Source organism: Malania oleifera, chromosome 3 (assembly GCF_029873635.1).
Source record: "Malania oleifera isolate guangnan ecotype guangnan chromosome 3, ASM2987363v1, whole genome shotgun sequence".
In the NCBI taxonomy this organism is placed as follows: domain Eukaryota; kingdom Viridiplantae; phylum Streptophyta; class Magnoliopsida; order Santalales; family Ximeniaceae; genus Malania; species Malania oleifera.
In genome coordinates this window covers 104,416,300-104,439,016 of record NC_080419.1, presented here as the reverse complement: position 1 = coordinate 104,439,016, position 22,717 = coordinate 104,416,300, and the positions used below count along the sequence as shown (strand labels likewise).

General features: G+C 41.0%; 1 protein-coding gene across 1 annotated transcript in view; it reads left to right on the top strand.

The window, feature by feature from the left end:
* Positions 1-3,617: 3,617 nt before the first annotated feature.
* Positions 3,618-22,717, top strand: part of LOC131151199 (uncharacterized) — a 34,256-nt gene continuing 15,156 nt past the window's right edge. Inside the window, exons 1-2 of the mRNA XM_058102446.1 lie at positions 3,618-4,225; positions 4,348-4,766. Of these exons, the coding sequence (XP_057958429.1) occupies positions 4,126-4,225; positions 4,348-4,766 (519 nt within the window). The 5' untranslated portion in view covers positions 3,618-4,125. The remainder of the gene's footprint in view (positions 4,226-4,347; positions 4,767-22,717) is intronic.

Here is a 22,717-nt window from a genome sequence, read left to right as displayed (position 1 = left end):
AGCTGTTCTTCTGGTGACATTTTTGCTGAGCTGCGCTTAGTGGGGCATTCTTAGCGAACTACCCCTTGTGGGGAATTCTTGCCGAACAGCTCTTTTGGCTTCATGAGTCTTGCTCGTCAATTGGGCCGATTTTTCCTGATAAGCTATGTTCATTTGTTGGGCCGATTTTGCCTAATGAGTTGTATTCATTTGTTGGGTAGTCTTCTAGCCTCACGAGTGCGTTACTCGTTAGTTGGGCCGATTTTGCTTAATGAACTGTGCTCATTTTTTGGGCAATCTTCTGACCTCACGAGCGTTGCTCGTCAGTTGGGCTGATTTTGCCTAATAAGTTGTGCTCATTTGTTAGACAGTCTTCTGGTCTCATGAGAGTTGCTCGTCAATTGGACCGATTTTGCCTAATGAGTTGTGCTCATTTGTTGGGTAGTCTTTTGGCCTCACGAGCGATGCTCGTTAGTTGGGCCGATTTTTCCTAATGAGCTGTACTCATTTGTTGGGCAGTTCTCTGGCCTCACGAGCGTTGCTCATTAATTGAGCCGATTTTATTTTACTTAATGAGTTGTGCTCATATTTTGTGTTAAAATCGAGTAGTGTGATAGAAAATGCACTTATGGACATGTACGCAAAGTTTGATAATTTAATAGAGGCATACAAAATGTTTGAAGATATGACTGTCAGAGGTGCAATTTTATAAAACAATCTCTTTTCTAAGCATGCTAGATTGGGTCAGAGCCCCCTAGGGCATCGGTTCGCGAGACGTTTAAGGGAGTGTAGGATTAGAACTTACTTGTATGTCCTAACCCCCTGGGGATGCTCTGCAGCTTGCGACTCTCTTGCTTCTTCCTTGTTTTGGAGGCCTCCCCCGTATCCCTCAAGCTCTTTTTTTTTTCAAATCAACTCGATCTCCCTTTGTGTCCATTACTTCTTCTAGATTGATATACTTCTGTGCTCATGCCATTAGTTCCCCCATGTTGGTTAAAGACCTTTTCCCCAGGGAGTACAAGAAGTCCCCAAGTTAGAGGGTCGTGGTTAGGGCTGCCAATACTACCCCATGATCCAAGTTGCGAATCTCTAAGGTAGTAGCGACAAAGCGATGTATGAATTTTTTCAAAGTTTCCCTTTATCCTTGGACCAGGTTCAACATATGAGTTGAGGTCTTTGCCATCCTGTGGCGGCTGATGAAGTGTCCAGCAAATTGTTGTTCCATCTCAGAGAAGGATTTAATGGATTCGGGTTTTAGGGTTCAATACTATGCCCTGGCATTCCCTTTAAGGGTGGCAGCAAACGTATGACATGTGATAGCATTTGGTGCACCTTGCAGCTGTATTAACACCTTAAAGGTATCTAGGTGATCAACCGGGTTAGTTGAACCTTCATACCTTTTTAAGGTAGGCATTTTGAACTTACTTGGTAACGGGACCTCCATCACTTCTTTGATGAAGGGTGGATCTGAAGACTTCAACAAGGTCTCCCTGCAGGATGGGTTGGAACGAGCCTCCTTCATCATCTTTTCTATTTGGTCAATCTTCTTGATCTTTTCCTCCAGTTCGTTCAATCATTGTTCATTAACTCCCACGTTGTTCGCGTCCTCCACCTTCTTTGTGGGGTTGGTTTTTCCATTACTCTCCTTTGGGTCTTCCGTTTTCTTTTATGAGTTAGGATCAACCAACTGCTGGCAGGGGTAAAGTTCTCCATGACTTATTTGCTGTAAGAGCATGTTGAACATGTCCTCTATCTTCTTTTGGGAGGCTTCCATTCTCCTTTGGAAGATAAAGAATTCCTCCCTTGTCACTTTCGAATAGTCTCAGGGTGCAGAATGAACGGACTGGGGTGATTGATCACCTGCAGCAAGGTTGAACTTGGGATTGGTGGTTGTTGTCATGATGCAAGGATTGAGGATCGAAAATTTAAAACCTCTCAGAAATGTTCCCACAGACGGCCCAATTGTTGCTGCAAAAAATGTCGATCTGACCTCCGGCAAGCTTTCTAATCCCGATCACCTAAAAAGGACGAAAATAAATGCGGCTTGGAGGAACCGAAGTGTACTCCAAGAGATCTCTCCGATGTCTAAGTAAGGGAGTGTTTTAAGAGAGGTTGTAAGTAACAGTGAAATTGATTTAGAATGAGATACCTTAACTTCTTTGTAGTACCCCTTTTATACTAGCCAGGTTTGATGCTGGTAGATCTATCATTTATATCGTTTGGCATGGATCACTCTGATCATTATAGCGCGACCATGGATACTCCGGTCAATATATGATCGGCGTCAATGGCTCTAGTCAAGCGATTGATTTTGTAGGTGATTTCCCTCATTAATGCTAGGCACATGCCTTCTCTTTAGGGTAGGTGATATATTTGGGGTATATCAATATATAACAAAGTCAAGAATTAGAATAAATTAATTTCCCTTTATATATATATATATATATATATATTGTGGCTTGGAGGTGCCCTTTTACAATTAATATAAAAATTCTTAAAAATTATAATGCATGGTGGGATGAAACAGTGGTGTACCTACATATATGCGAGCAGGGTAGATGCCTGTCTCGAAATTTTGAAAATAAAGAAAAATTTTGAATAAATGAAGGAGACGCCTCACTGAAAATATTCAATTGTCCTCATTTGTAAAGGCATCGAACATGAAATACTTGAATATTTTTTGGTAAATGGTGTTTTGGAAACACTATTATTAGCATTAAATGTGAGTGTATGCATTTTTTTTAATTATTTATTAAAAATGAAAATATATCTATTTTTGATCTATATATTTTTTTCTCTCACTAGAAAAAATGTGTAGGTGGGCCACTGAATGAAGCACAATGGATTCATAATACATAATCAATAACTTAATTAACGTATATTCTTTTAAAACAAAATGTGTTTTTTGGGTTTTTGGTCTCATTGTACACTATCGCTTGAAAAATATATTTTTTTTTCATAAAGAAAATTATTAAGGTAGTGTTTGGTTGTATGAATTTCAAAACTTGAATTTGAATTTGTGTGAATTTTTTTTTTAAAAAATAATTTAACTTTTATGCTAATTAAATAAACAGAAATCTAAATTTCAAATTCCATGCTTTCAAACACATAATTGTAAGCATTACATTATAATTGAATTTAATATTTGACAATCATTCCAAACTATAACGGTCTTAATTATTTGGTTCAACTATTTTTAATTAAAGTTTTCAACTTAAAAATCAAATATCTCAATGTTTCGTTCCGTCTTCAATTATGAAAAACTATTTTAAGAAATAAAATTAATGTACGGATCATTGGACAAAGTTAAATTCTTGAGAAGTCGGTGCGATAATAAAATTGGTAACACTTTTAGTTAGTTTAGAATTATTATTCATTAATTTTTATTTTTTTTAAAATAATTTTTATTCAGAAAATAAAAAGATAAACTTAGAAAAGTATATAAGATTGAGTGGAATAATGATTTTAAAATTAGCAACATTATAAAAAAGTTAATAGGGTCTCTCATTCAAAATAGGAAAAGTAAATTACGTTAGACATGGGCATTAATTAAGGTGACAGGAAGCAGTTTCCAAACTAAAAACGAATTTAAAGTGACAAAGCACTTACTTTCTATAAAAAAATATATATAATTTTTTGAAATTAGATAAATTAATTTAAAAATAATTTTATATGAAAATTGCAGGAAACATGCAAACCCTTGCCCGTTACCCAAACATTATTGCGTGTGGCGGCAAGAGCAAACTGCTGGTGAGTATTGATTGAAATTACCAAAATGCAGCTGTCCAATGAAAACGTTTGGCTATGCATGCTCCATTGGACTGAGGGTTTTATCGTCATTTCACAATTTTAATTGCAGCGACCATCTGGATTTCTCCTTCGAAATTACGGAGGAACCTGCTCACTTGCCATAAGTGACACTTCCAGCTTCAGCTCTTCCTCTGCTCCGTTCAGTTTTCCCTCCCACAATCTCTCGCTCTTTCTCTGATCTCTTCTCTCTCTCAAATCTCTGCAAAACCCTGACGGTCGCAGAAGATTTTTTTGTATTTCACTTGTTCTCTCTCTCTCTCTCTCTCTCTCGTTGGGTCCCCAAATCCCTATTTTATAGTGGGCTTCGCTCGAATATTGCCTTTGTCTCATTCTGCCATGGACTTCAAATGCCGTGTGGGCGAAGAAGGAGCTTCGAGCTACATTCCTCCTCGCTCTTCGAACGGCACCTTCTTTATCTCCCAGCCTCCATTACGCGGTTCGAGTGAATCCTAAACTCCTACACCAACCCCCGCGCTCACAGACACGCAACAGTGCTTGTTTGATTTATGATTTTTACGTTTTTATGTGCATCTTGATTGTTTGTGTGCTGTGTTTCAGCTTCAATCCCGCGCACAACCACCGGCGTCGAAAGCAACGGTTATGATGTGAACGAGTTAATCCGTAGAGAGGCTGAGAAGAAGATGATTAGGAAGGAGATTATTGCCGCGGAGATTTTAAGGCGGCTAGAGCTCGAAGCGGAGGTCCGGAGGGAACTCCAAATCGAGAGAGACGCTGGAATGATCAACGGAGAAGGGATTTATCTAACGCCGTCTGACATGCAGGTGCCGCGGATGTCTTTGATGACCGGTGGGGGATCTGGTGCCATGCCATTCCAGCGGCAGCCGGAGAGATTTATGGCGTTGAGGCGGCCGGAAGTTGGATGTCCAAAACAATTGCCGTTTCAGCGCCACACTGAGGCGGGTAAGCCGGCTATTGAGCCGCTGCCTGAACGGAAGACTGGACAAGTCTTGTTTCTGGTACGTGTTTAATTAATCACTTGTAGATTTGTTTCTGTTTATTGCTGCTCTGTGTATGCATGCATATACTTGAAGTTGGAATTATGTCTTGTTTGAATGAAAACCGGTGAAGTTAAGAGGGCCTTTTATTACTTTAACAAAAAAATTATTTTGTTTCTACTTCATTGGCAATTTGTTTTTCCTCGGGAGATATTGATTCATAAATTTTCGCTCACGCGAGAATGCAAAAAAATTGTTGACTTTGCTTATAATCGTTATGCACAGTTGGTCTGTGAAGTAGAATGGATAATACGTGATGAGTCTTGATATTTTTTGAAGCTTCCCTTGTAAGATCTTAGTGAGTATAATGCTAAACATGTAGGATGCAAGCCACGTTCATATCACATGCAATAACACCACCAAGTTTGCTCCAAAATCCCAGAAAAAGATGATATCCACTAAATGTTAAAGAACAGGGACATGCACTGGTTATGGAAATCACCAGAATGGTAAGAAGTGGTAAAGTATCAAATTACGATGATTGATATAGGGAAATCAAGTAGAGATAAGAAATTGAAGTTGCAAACTCAATTTGATGGGCAAAAATGTTTGTGTGGTGAAATCATTACCCAGTAGATCATGAAAGCATTGAGAATGATAATTTTGTTTTATATCATCGGGTTTGGAGGCTAGTGGTGAAATCAATGTAATGGGCTAAATAGAACATTTAGAATTTGATTTTTTATTTGAACTTTAGGTTTGGAGGCTAGTGGTGAAATGAATGCGAGGGAATGAAAATGCAGTGTTTTAGCCATCATTAATTCGGTTTTGGATTATTAAGGTGACAACCAAGTCTGCTGCAAATTAACAATATTGTTGAGAATTGAGTGGACTTAACTTGTGTCTATTTAATTTGACTCAGTGATTAAGTCTGATCTTAATTTTTTCATTAAAAACTGTGGTGTACAGCCTCAAGCCAGAAGCTTGAGATACAACTTATATTCATCTCTCCATCACATCCTCATAACATCATAAAAGAAGAAACCAAAAAGCAATACATGGCTCCTCTAATTATATCAGCAAAAAGAGAAGAACATCTAACCGTTCAGTGCCATAGCCGATTTACTGAAGCTAATATATACCAGCGCAATAGCAGACCAGCATGAAAACAGGGGAAGAAACACCAGTCAATTTAGAAGTAATACCTCCAATCCCTCCAATTAAATCACAATCCGAGAATATCATAAAGAAAGAAGAGAAATTGGCGCGTCAGGAACAAGGTGCCACAGATCAGCAGCGGAAAAGCAGAAATGCCTAAATGGGCAAGCTGCAGAAGAGTTAACAGCCTATACTTGGTCAGCCCTCCAATAATTTATTTCCCCAACTTAATGCAAACTTGCCTTAATTCATCGTAACTCAGATTTCCCACCTCTGAAATTGATCTGGACCACCTGAATATCCATGTCAAGGGCACTGACCTCAGTGGGTGTGGATAGGTATGGGTTGCTGTGGAAGATTTTGCTATTCCTCTCCAACCAAATTCCCCAAAGAACAGTGTTGGGAGGAAGTATCCTGGAGCAACAATCACACACGAAGAATAAACACAAATACATCCACATTGGAATACCGAAAATTACGTGGTTCGGTCGAATCGACCTATGTCCACGGAGCACACCCCACTGCACTATACTGGGAGAAATATTATAAGGAGAAGCCACTTCTCAACTCTCTCTGTCTCTCTTCTCTCTCTTTTACTGCAACTCTCTACACACACTCTCACTTCACGCAGCTTACACTACTCAACACTCACTGCAACTCACACATACACAGCTCACACTACACACACACATCCACAACACACACAGCAAGCCCATATATACACAAGGGAGAGTAAAAAATTCAAAGGGCGGTGATTAAATGTTAGCATAGTCAGCAGAGTAGGTGGAGGGTTGCTGGTCTTCATTTCAACATAAGCTGCATAGGGAGGTGTTGCTGCCGACGGTTCCACGCCAGCAATCCCAATAATCTCCCACTTGGAGACGGAGGCAGCATCTCAACCAGTGTATAGACGAATGATGTGCTCATGTCTCTCTTCAAGCATGAAGACCAACTGAAGTTGAGCACAACTTCAGTTTCTCTCTAGTCACCACTTTCCTGTCTGCTAGATTTATGCAAACTAATCTGATGGTTGTCAGCTTCACAACTGGTGCAAAAATGTCGATGTAGTTAATTTCTTCCTTCTGCTCGAAGCCTTTAACTACCAACCGAAGCTTGTACCTTCTGGAGCCGTTATGCCCCTCTTTGATTCTGTACACCCACTTATTGTGAAGGGCCTTCTTGCCTTTGGGCAATTCAGGTAATTCTCACGTTCTGTTGGAGGTGAGGGACTTTATCTCGTCTTTCATTGCAAGCTCTCACTTGCTCGCATCTCCTGGCTGACATGCTTCATCATAGCATTCGGGCTCTCCTCCATCTATAAGAAGTAAATAATCTATATACCTTCTATTTGGTACATGGGGTCGAGTAGATCTCCTAAGCTCTGGAACTGGAGTAGGAGGCGGTGGTACGACGATCTGCTTCACTGGTTCCTCCGCCTGAGGATTCTCGGCATTCTGCTGTTGTGTCCCGACACATTCTGGGACATCATCCATATCTACATAGGTTGATTCTCTTTGAATTGATTCTGTAGATTCTACTGTGTGCCTATATTTGTACATCACCTTTTCATTAAAAATCACATCTCTGCTTCTGATCACCTTTTTGTTTTCATCATCCCAAATGCAGTATCCAAATTCATCTCCACCATAACCGATGAAAGTGCATTTCCGGGATTTTGGATCCAGCTTATCCCTGACATGATCATTGATATGTACTTATGCAACACAACTAAAAACTTTCAAATGTGAAAGTCTTACCTCTTTGTTACTCCAAACTTCTTCTGGTAGACTATAGTCCAATGGTACTAAAGGACGTCTATTAATCAAATAAGCTGCTGTGTTGACTGCTTCTGCCCTAAACATCTTTGCCAAGCCTGACTGCATACGCATGCTTCTGGCATTTTCTGTCAACGTTCTATTCATCCGTTCGGCTACACCGTTGTGTTGAGGCGTACCTGGCACAGTCCTTTCCATTCTGATACCATGCTCATAGTAGAATTTATTGAACTTGGTGTCAACATACTCTCCACCATTATCTGTTCTCAGCCTTTTGATTTTCAAACCAATTTCGTTTTCTACCATCGCTTTCCAATTTTTAAAAGCATAAAAAACATCAGATTTATACTTCAGGAAATAAACACATACCTTCCGTAAATGATCATCGATAAACGTGACGAAGTAATGCTTTCCTCTTATAGACAAAATGGTTGTTGGTCCCCATATATCTGAATGGACTAGCTCAAGTCTCTCCTTCTTCGTGGTATTGTTGTTTGTCTGGAAACTAACTCTCTTTAGTTTCGCAAATATGCAATCCTCACATGTGTCAATCTTCACCGACTGTAAATCACTCAACTTACCCTTTGAGTGCATCACCCTGAGTCCCTTCTCACTCAGGTGTCCGAGTCGTTGATGCCATGGGTTGCTATCATCATTTCCTGTAACAACCGTAATAGATATACATGCATCAGGAGTTATATAAAGAGTACCACTTTTCTTACCTCGAGCAATTGTCAATGCACCCTTTGAAATCTTCCATCCATCACCAATGAAAGATGTGTTATAACCTTCATCTGTCAATTGACCGACTGAGATCAAATTCTTCCTCAGGTCTAGAATATACCTGACATCTCTCAGTTTCCATACTGACCCATTCATTTTGATCTTCATTGTCCCCTTACTGGTAATGTCGCAAGGTTGATCATTGCCCAGATATACTTTACTGAAATTACCTGATGTATACTACTCCAGGCAATCTTTGCTGCAAGTGGCATGGAATGAAGCTCCAGAGTCTAACACCCAAGACTTCTTTTTGCTTTCCAAAGAGCAGATCAACAAATCATCATTTTCGGAAGCAATATTTGCTTCTGTCTTTGCCCTCGTCTCGTATTCTTTCTTCTGACTTCTACACTGATTCTTGTAATGACCAGTTTTTCCACAGTTTCAGCACTCAATAACTTTTATGCTCTGGGAACCTGTGTCCTGAGTACCTCTGGGACTTCTGGATTTAGACCACCTGGGCCTAAATCTGCCACGATTGTTTGATCGTCCACGCCTGTTTCCTCTGCCTCGACTCTCCATGTTCAAGACTGAACTCGAAGTGGAGCCATGGTTTGACTGCATTCTGATTTCCTCCGTCAAAATCATGCTGACAACCTCATCGTATACAAGTTTCGATTTTCCTGCGGAGCTACTGATGGCAGTAACAACACCATTCAAACTTTCAGGCAACTGACTGAGAATCAATAAGACCCGAATCTCATTGTCAAACGTTATCCCGACTGAGGCGAGTTGATCCAACAAGTTGAAATTATTCAAATGTCTGCTGAAATTTTCACCTGCAAACATGCTCATCGTAAATAGTATTTTCATGAGATGTACCTTGTTTGCGGCTGAAGGCTGCTCGTATATATTAGAGAACGCATCCATCAGAGATTTGGTGGATGTTATATGCTTGATATTGAACGCCACAGACTTTGACAACGTCATTCTAATGGCTCCGAGGGCTTTTCGGTCAAGCAACTTCCACTCGCTCTCCTTCATGGATTCTGGCTTCTCCATCAGTGGTAAGTGCAACTCTTTACCAAACAACTAGTCTTCAATCTGCATTTTCCAGAAACCAAAGTTCGTGCCGTCAAACATCTCGATTTGAGAGCTCTTTTTGTTCGACATCTCGATTCACTAATCTAGAGATGGAATTAGCTCAAACAGACAGCACGGTTGGATCCGGACCGGTCAAAAACCCTAGAAATGGCTTAATTCGCTCGAAAAACGGATTCGAAATGGCTTCGAAAAACCAGGTCAAACGCTCGGTCAAAAATGGTCAACTCTGGTCAACTATGCTGACGTGGCAGTGGTGCCCACCTGCTGACGTGGTAGTGCGGGGCCAGATGACATGGCGCTGACGTGGCTCTCGGGTCTGGATCGGTTCTGGTCGAATACAGATTCGCAGGCCGGGTCTCGGGTTGATCTGGTCTGAGAGATTCTCCGGGTCGGGTCGGGTTAGGTCTGTTCGGGCGAGGAGGACGTGTGGGCGCGCGTGACCAGTAGGTACCAGCGCGTAAACGACGCATGGGGAAGTGTCTTTCTCTGGCAGGGCGCGTGGTGGCGTGTGTGACGTCGTCTGAAGTCTTTTGGAGCTCCGGTTGACTCCGTTTGCTTACGATGGTGGCCTCAAAATTAAAATTTAAGCTACTGGACAGGTGCTCGAAATTCGGAAAAAAAAAATTTTTCTCCGATCTGGCGATTCTACTCCAACCAAAGCTCTGATACCAATTGTTAGAAGGAAGGGATCCTGGAGCAACAATCACACACAAAGAATAAACACAAATACATCCACACTGGAACACTGGAAATTACGTGGTTCGGTCGAATCGACCTACATCCACGGAGCACACACCACTGCACTATACTGGAAGAAATATTACAAGGAGGAGCCACTGCTCAAGTCTTTCAGTCTCTCTCTTCTCTCTCTTTTACTGCAACTCTCTGCACACACTCTCACTTCACGCAACTTACACTACTCAACACTTACTGCAACTCACACATACACAGCTCACACTGCACACACACATCCACAGCACAGACAGCAAGCCCATATATACACAAGGGAGAGCAAAAAATTCAAAAGGCGGTGGCTAAATGTCAGCATAGCTGGCAGAGTAGGTGGAGGGCTGCTGGTCTTCATTTCAACATAAGTTGCATGGGAAGGTGCTGCTGCCGACGGTTCCACACCAGCAATTCCAACAAACAGCTGCTGCGAAGCTGTATCCAATTTTTCTTTCGTAACCTTTACTTCTAGAATTTGTCTAGGATCTCAAAAATTGTGGCACCGACTTTGGCATTTCCTATTTAATATTCAATATTTGTGAGAGACTATACCCCTGTTATACTTATAATCAAAGTTTTAAAAGGCGAATGCGTAAGGTGAGGCATTTTACCCTTTGTAAGGGGCGTAAGCCTTAAGATGTTGAGGCGTAAGCATTTTGGGATTGTATTTTTTAAAATAATTAATAATTAAAATTAATTTATATATAGTAAAAAAATGAAAAAAATTTAGAATAATGGAGAAAAAAATAAAAACATAATTTTTAAATATTGTATAGGCCAATTTTAGCTAACAAACACAAATAATACATGTTAAATAAGCATGAGCCATAACATTACCAAAAGAAGAGAAAAAGGCAAATTAAAGCATCATCTAAGATTCTAATTTCTAAGAATCTAAAACTAAATGAACAAAATCAAAGCTTGGAAGGGATCCACGACTCGTTGGAGAGAGATAAGAAGTTTGGAGGAATCATCAAAGAGGGAGAAGGAGGTGGAGGAAAGCTACGGAAGCTTCATCAACTCGTTGGAGAGGGAGAAGGAGCTAGAGGAATCATGGGAGAGCTACGGAAGCTTCATAAAGAGAGGGATGAAAGAAGCTTCATCAAGGGGTTTTGACACTCCTGGTTGTGATTGTTCCTTTTTTTTTTCTTTATATTTCAAATCAAGTCCTCTAGAAATGCATACGCTTTTCTTCCTGAGGCTTGAAATGTGCGTTTTTCTTCCTGAGGCATACACCTTTTCCCTTGAGGCGTACGCATTTTAGGCTTTACGCCTTTCGTGTTATGCCTTAGCGCGTTTTATGCTCAAAACGCCTCGAGGCGTGCCTTAAGAACACCTTTTAAAACACTACTTATGATGTAGCATTATGTAATCTATTGTCTCCTTGTCCTCCTTGCACATGATGCAACAATTTGGTAAAATCCATCCCTTTTTTTTGTAGGTTGCCGATGGTTAGAATTTTCCCTCTCTTTGTAAGCTAAGTGAACATGGAGATTTTTGATGGATTAGCAGGCTCCAAATTAACCTCCTATAAAGATAACTCTAAGAGGCAGAAAGGTTAGATAAATTTACATATAGACTTCTCACTGTGAAGACTTTGTTTGTGGTCGGTGTCTATAAGCATGTTGGGAAGTGGATCTACAAGCAATGATGGCACATGAGCAAAATACACGACCAAAATACAATACCAGATTTACGTGGTTCGGTCCACTGTGACCTACATCCACGGGAGCACACACAATCCATTATAACCGAGAGAATTACAAGGAAGAGGAGGAAGCTACTACCCTCAACTCCACACACACACTCTCTCTCTCTTTCTCTACAAAGATTCACTCTGCCTCACACAACACTCTATTCCTCGCACAACACACCACGTAACTTAGCACACTGCACACCTCTCTACAACAACTCAGCTCTCAGCCCACTACATAACACTGCAACCCACATATATACACAGATTTTTGGGGGGGGGGGGGGAGTCAAACAAAGGTGGCTACAATTCAACATGGTAGGCAGAGTTTGGTGGCTGTCGGTTTCCAGCATCAACGATTGCGGCGGGGTGGTGCGGCTGCCGATTTCAATACGAGCCACACTCTAACAATCTCCACCTTGGCGAGTATCAACTCCCAAGTCCACGGCTCCACCTTGATATGAACTCGATTAAGACAAATCTTCATAACTTGGTTCAAATGTCTAAACCATGCAAATAGCACCGTCTTCTTTACCGGCAACTGAACTCATCTGTTCGTTTCTAACGATGTGCAGCTATTATCATCTAAGGTCAAACTACCAATCACTGTGGTTCCTATCAACTGATACAGCCCATGAGACTCTTTCCCAGTAAATATCATTGAGTCACGTCGGGTCACCTCCATAGCTCCACCTGTGACAAAGATTTGACAACCCTTAGAATCCAACCGACTAAGGGAGATCAAATTTCTTCGCATCCTTGGAACAAAGTTTACGTCATTTAAAATACAAATCACTCTAATAGGTGTCTTTAGCTTCACAGATCCAATCCCTCGGATATCGCATGAAGACCCATCATCGAGTGATACCGTACCGCAAAATTCTTTGAAAGAATGGAAAATTCATTTCTTAAAACAAACATGAACTAAACTCCAAGAGTCCAAAACCCATCCATCATCGTTTGGATTGCTACGAGCATTCATGTTCTTTCTCATAAATTTCCGGCACTCCCTCTTCATATGGCCATACTTCTTGCAGTATCGACACTGCACATTATTTTTTTGATGTAAGTTGTTTGCCGTTATAAGGACCTCATCATTACCATGCCATGTGGCATGTTCTAATACATTGACACCATCCTGTGTCTTCTTTTCTTCTTCGTATCATTTTCGATCTTCATAGTCCCTTTTGCAGTGCCCCTTTTTATCACACTAGTAGCATACGACCTCACTCGTATCTCATCCTCTTGATTTTGAATGCCATTGTTTACCTCCAAGCTTTCGATCTTTGCTTCTTCCTTGTCTCTCACTATTAGACACCAAAGCTTGCTCATGAGAAGTCATAACTGACTTTCTTAACGTCTCAGAATCTTGAAGTGATGCCATCACATCATCCAACTTCAAAGTATCCTTTCCCATGAGCAATGTAGTTACCAGACCATCAAATGAAGCTGGTAGAGACGACAAAAGTAGAAGCGCCTTATCCTCTTCATTAATTTTCACGCCAAGACTCAATAATTGGGTCAAAATCTTGTTAAAATCATTTGTGTGATAAAAAAGATTACTCCAAATATGATCAATTTTCATTCGGAGTTGATAAAGTTTCTTCTTCAGAAACAACTTATTGGTAAGGGACTTCGACATATATCTCTACTCCAATTTCTTCTAGAGTTCCATCGGTGAGGCTTCGTCTAACATCGAATATTTGACTTCATTTGCCAGACAAAATCATATTGTGCTAACCGTCTTCATCTCCAATTCGGTCCAATCATCATATTTGATATCATCTGGCTTCTTCCCGATCAACGTCTTGATCAAGCCTTGTTGAACCAAAATATCATTCACCGTGCTTTGCCACAAGCTGAAGTTGTTTCGCCCATCAAACTTCTCCACCTCAAATTTTGAAGTGCCAACATCTGTCATTCTACTCTGAATCTCACGAAACAAACACCGCCAATGGCTCCAAAACGGTTGAAAACCTTAAAAATGGTTCAACTTGTTCGAAAAATCAACCCGAAATGGCTGACGTAGCAGCACTGTGGGGTCCACCTACTGACATGGTCGTGTGGGGCCCACCTACTAATGTGTCCGTGTGAGGCCCGCATGTTGACGTAGCGTTGGGCAAGCATGGTCTCAACTGACGTGGCTTGCTGACTTAGTGTTGACGTGGTAGCTCACGTCAGCGTCTTCAACCTCCAGACGCTCGCCGAACGTTCGCCGGCACATGGGAGCGTGTGTGCCACCTTCTGACCACCTGCTGGCACATGAAGGCGCGTGAGCCCACCTTCCGATCAATTGCCGGCGCGTGCGGGCGTGTGGCAACGTCCTTTGGCCGTTGGTGGCGTGTGCTAGCTCGTGTGGCCTCTTCTGAGCTCCGGTTACCGCCGTTGGCTTCGTCTTGACGAAAGGAATGCTTTGGTGGCCTCAAAACTGAGTTTTGATCTACTGGGTAGAGGCTCCAATCTGGCAATTTTGCTTTGATTTGGCGATTTTGCTCCAACCTCGCTCTGATACCATTTGTTGGGGCAGATCAACGAGCAACAATAGCACATGAGCAAAATACATGACCACAATGCAATATCAGATTTACGCGGTTCGGTCCACTATGACCTACGTCCACGGGAGCACACATAATCCACTATAACCGGGAGAATTACAAGGAGGAGGAGGAGGCTACTGTCCTCAACTCCACTCTCTCTTTCTCTCTCTACAAAGATTCACTCTGCCTCACACAACACTCTATTCCTCACACAACACACCACACAACTTAGCACGCCGCACACCTCTCTACAACAACACAGCTCTCAGCCCACTACATAACACTGCAATCCACATATATTTATACATAGATTGAAGGGGGGGGGGGGGAGTCAAACAGAGGTGGCTGCAAACATGGTAGGCAGAGTTTGGTGGCCGTCGGTTTCCAGTGTCAACAATTGCGGTTGGGGGGTTCGGCTGCCGACTCCAATACGAGCCACACCCTAACAAAACATTCATCGTCCCTGTCATAGTACTGCATCTTCGTGTTGATTAGTTCCAACAAGTTCATGGCTTGAGAGCTCTCTGCACCTCTCAGATTCCTGGTAAAAGAGATGTTCTATAAGCTTTCCTCTTCTTTCCTACACAACAATTCATAAATTTTTGCATCTTTGTTAGAAGATAAAGAGAAAAGGTTAGGAAGGAGTTCCCTAAATGTTTCTGTAGCAGCCCATCTTTCTGTTGCCATTGCCAAATTGTATTTAGATGGCTCTCTAGAAATGCTTCTTTGCTTTCAATATGCCCCTCCAAATGGCTCTACCTTGTCGTGATTTGATCAAACTCCCAATTGTCCTTCTGCTCATATTTAATTTTGATGAAGGATCTCCACAAAGCAGCATTTTCCTTATGATATCTCCATATCCATTTGCGTAGCAAAGCAATATTCATCTTTTTACTGCATTTGATTCCTAAGCCCCCCTCTACAATTTGGGGATAACATTCGCACCATTTAATTAAGGGATATTTGAAGCCCTTTGCATTTCCTCTCCAAAGAAAATTCCTTTGTAGTATTTCAATTTTGCTTGTTGCCACCAATGGTATATGGACATGTAGTAGATAGGGAGGTTTGATAAAGCATGCTTGATCAATATTAATCTCCTGGCCATCGATAGGTATCTTTTTTTCAACTTTCTCCACTACTATATCCCATGCTCTTCTAGCTCCCACTTTAGATTTTAAAGGCAAACCCAAATAAGTCGTGGAAAAAGTATCTAGTCTACAATTTAATAGAGATGGGCACCTTTTCAGAGTGGCTTGATAAAGTCTAATCTTAAATTAAATTTCTTAAATAAATTGTTGAGACCTTGAAGAATTTTCCCATTTTTTCCTGACTCAAGGTAATCCATTTTGGTTAGGAGGTTGAATGCAGATCTCTAACACATTGGAATTCTTTTCGTTTATGTTTTTATCTTGCAAAAGACTACCATATGTAGGAAAGACTATCATATGTAGGATTCTGTAACTATATGGTCGCTACATAAAAAAAAAAGAAACTTGCAAGATAAAGAATACTAAATAAGAAGGTCCAATTTGTCATAGAATTATTTTTTTTCTTTGCCAACTTTAGTGGATTAATTTAAGCTTTAAAGAAGTGAAGGAAAAAATTTAAGCTATCACCAATTTCTTGAAGTAATTTATACTATGACAAGATCAATCATCTAAGCCAAAATGAATGGACACACATTAATTACACTAATAGCTGTTGGTTTGTTAGTGGAGAATCAAATTTGACCTTCATTTTTCAAACTAGGAAATTGAGAATGGATGAAACACTTCACTTCTATTCCATCACATTCATTGCCTCATTGGTTTTGAACCTTATATACTCATAAAAAAATAAAATACTTTCAACTAAACAATCATATGTTCCTTTTAGTTGTGGTTTGATAGGAGAACTGTAGGGCAAATCGTTATCCCACTCAAAACATGAGCAACAAGGAAAAAAGAGAAAAGGAGAAGATGGATCCCCTTGCCTCAATTCCTAGAAGCCAAAAACAAGTCTTAGGTGCAGGAGAAATGGATCCCCTTGCCTCACTTCCTAGAAGGCAAGACCAAGTATTAGGCGCTTCATTGACAATTACTTAAAAGGAAGCAGATGAAAGGCAACTCCTAATCCAACCTCTCCATCTCCACCTTAAAGCTTTTGTGCTAAAACTCAATAAAATAAAATAAAAAATCCAATTCTCCATAATAAGCCTTCTCACCTTAATGTTTCGTGCAGTTTTAGATATGCTTCGTTCTAGAGTTGAGTTGGTGTTGGAAACAAAGGAGAAAACATTGATTTTTTAGTGGCTGGTCACTCTTTTTTTGCTTTAGTCATTTTTATTTTCTTGGTAGCTTGTACATACAGACATGCATGTCCATGTGCATATGGAGGCTAAAAGTCATTGTATTCTCTAGTTCAAGGTAGCTTTCAATTTGGCACATCTTGTACTTGAAGTTTAGCACAATAGCTTCCTTGAATTTTGAGAAATAGTTAAGAGATTCGGTAATTAAAAGCCACAATATTATCACAACTTCTTTCTTTTAAGAACATCCGCTTCTGTTTTCATATGCATTTGGATGCTATTTGGGAGTTCCATGATGATCATCACTTACAGCTTAATTAACATATCAAATAAGTGAGAATGGAATCTAAGATGTTAATAATTACATTTCATTCTCATTTTATATGGTAGTATGTGTTATGTCTTACATCAAATCGGAGTGAAAAATAACTCATGGCATCTATAGTTTCCGTTTTGTGACTCTTATTTGATTGTTTAATTTAGTTTTAATTGTTGATCTCATGGCTCCCCCAGTCGGCATCCAAAAACACATGTAAGAGTTTAATTTTCTTACAAGCAATAAGTCGTGATCATACATGTTGGCTTTTAAGCACCAAAGATTTATGAGGAATTTGAACAATTAATCTTTTTTTTTTAAATTATTAAAGTAGTTTGCTGGCCACATGATGTCATATATATATGATTAACACTTGATGCTTTAATCTTTTGAACTGACCTTTCTCTTCACTGTTTATTTTTCTCTCAGCATCCCATTTCTTTCTCTTTTTGGACTTTCTTTCTCAAAGGATTTCTTATCCTATTCCATTGTAATTATTTCTTCTCTTTAATAGATTTTTTTTTTTTTGTTAAAAAAAATTTTGCATATTTTAATCTTGTTTTTTCATTCAATAAAAATTACATGGGGAACAAGTGCCAACAAATAAAATTGCAAAGAAACATTTTATTTGTTCATAAAAGTAACTTACCCTATTTATGATTCTTTATTTTTATCTATAAACTTATTAATATAAATAATTATTATATAATAATTATTTATTAAGGAAAATAGGATATAAAGTGATAGGAAATGCACTATTGCGAGAAAAATATTGACAAAAAAAAAAAAGGAAAAAGAAGAAAACAGAAGAGAGAGAGAAAAGGCCATAAGAATGAAAGTTTCACACGTCAATCATTTAATGCGTCAAGTAAAGGGCACATGAATTTTTAATGGTACATTGTGCACACCAACAAAATATTCTCAATCTCTTGGTGTTAGAAAAAGAGATAGTATGAGTCTGTTGTGAGGACTTCATTGGTTATGATTTGTTAAATAGGGAGATTATTGTTGGGTTTTACTGGTTGAGTAATTAATGAGAAAAATAAACAAAGCACACACACACACCAATATTGACACCAAAGTTGCGTGGTTTGGCCAAATTCCAGCCTACGTCTATGGGCACGAGAAATTACTATGTACTGAAAAATACAGAGGAGGATGAGGATACAATCACTCAACTCTCACTCAACTTTTACAGCTCTCACTCTACACACTCAATCTCTCTACACACTCACGCACACTGCTATATATATATATATATAGAAAGGGGAGGATCAAAACATCAAAGTTGGTAGGCTGCCAAGATTTTACATTCTGGGCAGCCGGTGCCGACAAGGTTGAAATGGAGCAGCAAAGATTGAAGGAGGAGCAGCCGACGCCGAAAATGTTGAAGGAGCAGCAGCCGGCTGCTCTTGACTAGGTATGGATCCATCAATTCTCCCCCTCCATACCCATAGGAGGAGAATAATATGTTAATCTTCAATTGACGTCCATTCCAGCTATATCCCTACATAGCTGGAGCTTCTCATAAGTCACCCCCTTTGTTAACATGTCTGCCGGATTCTCTTTAGTATGAATTTTGACTAGTTTCAACAGTTGTTGTTCCATCACTTCGCGTATCCAATGATAGCGAACGTCAATATGTTTTGTTCGGGAATGGTACATTAAATTCTTGCTCAAGTTCAAAGCACTCTGACTATCACAATGTACCTTGTATTCTTCCTGTTTGACTCCTAACTCTTGAAGAAACCGCTTTAACCACAATATCTCCTTCCTAGCTTCCGCTGCGGCAATATATTCTACTTCTGTTGTGGATAGGGCAACACACTTTTGCAATTTTGACTGCCATGATACAGCTCCCCCTGCAAAGGTGAACAAAAAACCTGATGTGGACTTTCTTTCATCAAGATCACCAGCCATGTCTGCATCAGTGTAACCCTCCAAGATTGGTTCAGCTTCCCCGAAACATAAGCATAATCCCGATGTACCTTTCAAGTACTTGAAAATCCATTTCATAGCTTCCCAATGGTCTTTCCCTGGATTGGAAAGAAACCTGCTCACAACGCCTACAACGTGGGCAATGTCTGGTCTCGTACACACCATTGCGTACATCAAGCTTCCAACTGCTAATGAGTATGGGACTATTGACATTTCTTCCCTTGATGAGTGAGACAACTTTTTGTTTAGCTTGAAATGATTAGCCAGTGGAGTACTTACTGGCTTAGCACTTTTCATGTTGAACTTTTTGATTACCCGCAAAAATCTAGCAGACAGGAAGGTGGTGACTAGAGAGAAACTGAAGTTGTGCTCAACTTTAGTTGATCTTCATGCTTGAAGACAGTCATGAGCACATCATTCGTCTATACATTGGTTGAGATGCTGCCTCCATCTCCAAGTGGGAGATTGTTGGGATTGCTGGTGTGGAATCGTCGGCAGCAGCACCTCCCCATGCAGCTTATGTTGAAATGAAGACCAGCAGCCCTCCACCTACTCTGCCGGCTATGCTGACATTTTGCCACCGCCCTTTGAATTCTTTGCTCTCCCTTGTGTATATATGCGTATGTGAGTGGGTTGCAGTAAGCTGTGTGTGTTGTAGTGTGCTAAGAGAGGTGGGAGAGAGGTGTGTGTAGCTGTGTGGAGTTGTGCAGTGTGCAGAGAAAGGTGTGAGTGTGTTGTGTAGTGAGAGTTGAGCAGTGGCTCCTCCTTGTATTTTTCTCAAGTATAATGCAGTGGTGTGTGCTCCCGTGGACGTAGGTCGATTCGACCGAATCACGTAAATCCGGTGTTCCAGTGTGGATGTGCTTTATTTTTCTTCGTGTGTGATTGTTGCTCCAGGTTTATCCCCCCAACAATTGGTTATGTGAAATTATTCATATCATAGGCATGTGTTTAGGCATGAAGAGGTGGTCTTCCATCCATTAATTCTTCAAAATTAAAATTTATATAGAATTAATTTTTGCAAAGAAGGATGACCGAGATGGCAATGGATCCGGAGTGGTGTAGCAGTAAAAATGCATGCAGTAGAAAGAGATAGTGACTTAAAGTGGTAACATCCACCACCTTTGCATCATCTATCAATCATTTTCCTGTTTTCTTCAAATCTTGAATGACTAAAGAACCAGGATTGAATATTATTGAAAATTCATGAATTTAGTTATCTTAATAACTAGCATAAAATTGAAAAGGAAGTTGGAAATGTACAAACTGTTATAGTTGGAGCCAAAAGATAGCCAGGAGCTAAAGCTGAGTTGGAGACACGGTCCATTCATGGAGCTGAGTTGGAAAACGCAGTGAAATTAATCTCCATTTTATCTCTCCATTGTAACTTCCCATTTATGTTTAATTGTGATTAAATAATGAGCCCTATAAGTAGAGGGCTAAATACAAGAAATGTATAATAGTGAGAAGCTCAGAGAGAGCAGAGAGGAAGAAGGGAGGAAGAGAGGGAGAGAGAGAGAGAGAGAGAGAATTGTAATTTTTCCGGCGAGATAGTGAATATTTGGTGTGTGCTCCTTGGACGTAGGTCGATATTGACCGAACCACATTAAATCCTTGGTGTCACTTTGATTTGGATGCTCACAGGTTCCTAACAAGTGGTATCAGAGCCGATGGTTCGTAACTCTGGGTGAGTGACATCATAAAAAAATCGAGACGGGAAGCTGATTCTCCTAACGTGCTAACAGTTGGAGGACCAAGTGTGTGGCTGAGGCCAATAAGGATCATCTAGGCTGCGGATGGATCCGAATGGGGTCAAGACGTGAGAGGTAGGATTGGTTTGGAAGCACGTTGAATGCAATCTGACGCACGTAAAGCGCCAGTGGTAAGGCCCACTTGAGCAACTGTTGGAGAATTGTCCCAGAAGAGAGATGGTTTCCATTCAAGGGGGAGCAGCTGGGACTCACAAGTGAGGGGGAGATTTTTGAGAATTCCACTTGTGAGCTTGTCCCACATTGGAAAATTAAAAGTGGATGATGGGTGCTTATATACATGGATGGACCGAAGACCCAAAAAGCTTGAGCTTTTGGGTCAAATTAGTGTTCACCCATGTGTATTAAGCCCACCTATGGGCTCCTCCGGTCCTAATAAGTGGTATCAGAGCCCGGTTGGAGCAGAAAAGTCAAATCGGAAGTGATGCAGAAATCAGAGCTCTATCCAGTAGATCAAAACTGCGTTTTGAGGTTACCATCGCATTCAGCTCGCCGAGACGAAGAGAACCGTGTAGACCCGAGCTCGAATGGAGTTCAGACAAGGCCTCACGTACCCTCACGCGCCTTGCCAAAGCAAGACGCCTCGCCACGCGCCAGTGACCAGCTCCACACGCGCTGCACGCGTTGCACGCGTCTTCCTCTATCGGACAGCCTCGACCCGACTCGCTGAGAACCCGACCCGACTCGACCCGGACACAGGCTCAGCCTGGGTTAACCCGATAATCGGTTCCTGACCCGGGTCCAACCCTCCAACTCAGCAACATGTCAGCGCGACGGCAGCGAGTGCCACGTCATCAGGTGGTGCCACGGCAACTGCCACTCCACTGCCACTTCAGCGGTGGACTCCACTGCCACTTCAGCAGGTGGGCCCCACTGCCACGTCAACAGGTGGGTCCACCGCCACATCAGCTGCCACGTCAGTGGGTGCCACACCAGCAAAGTTGACCAAGTTTGACTAGGTTTGACCAAACTTTGACTGAGTTTTTTGGAATCGTTTTGGGTCCGTTTTTCGAGCGACTTGAACAATTCTAGGGTTTTCGATCTTTCTGAATCTAACCGCGCTATCCATTTGAGCTAATTCCATCTCTAGATTAGCGAATCGAAATGTCGAATGAAAAGAGTTTGGGAAGGAATTGCACTTACCGTTGAAGGGTAAGCTAACATCCATGAATGAGGACGAGTGGGAGTTGCTTGATCGAAAAGCCCTCGGAGCCATCAGAATGACGTTGTCAAAATCTGTGGCATTCAATATCAAGTATATAACATCCACAAAGTCTCTGATGGATGCGCTCTCTAATATGTACGAGCAGCTTTCAGCCGCAAATAAAGTACATCTCATGAAAAGACTATTTACGATGAGCATGTCTGCAGGTCAAAGTTTCAGCAGACATTTGAATAACTTCAATGAGTTGTTTGATTAACTCGTCTCAGTCGGGATGACGTTTGATAATGAGATTCGGGCCCTACTGATTCTCAGTCAGTTGCCTGAAAGTTGGAATGGTGTCATTACTGCCATCAGTAGTTCCGCAGGAAAATCGAAACTTGTATACGATGAGGTCGTCAGCATGATTTTGACGGAGGAAATAAGAATGCAGCCGAACCATAGCTCCACTTCGAATTCAACCTTGAACATGGAGAGTCGAGGTAGAGGAAATAGGCATGGACAATCAAACAACCGCGGCAGATCTAGGCCCAGGCGGTCTAAATCCGGAAATCCCAGAGATACTTAGGACACAGGTTCCCAGAGCACAAAAGTTATTGAATGCTGGAACTGTGGAAAAACTGGTCCTTACAAGAACCAGTGCAGAAGTCAGAAGAAAGAATACGAGACGAAGGCAAAGACAGAAGCAAATATTGCTTCCAAAAATGATGAGATGTTGATCTGCTATTTGGAGAGCAAGCAGGAGTCGTGGGTCTTAGACTTCGGAGCCTCATTTCATGCCACATGC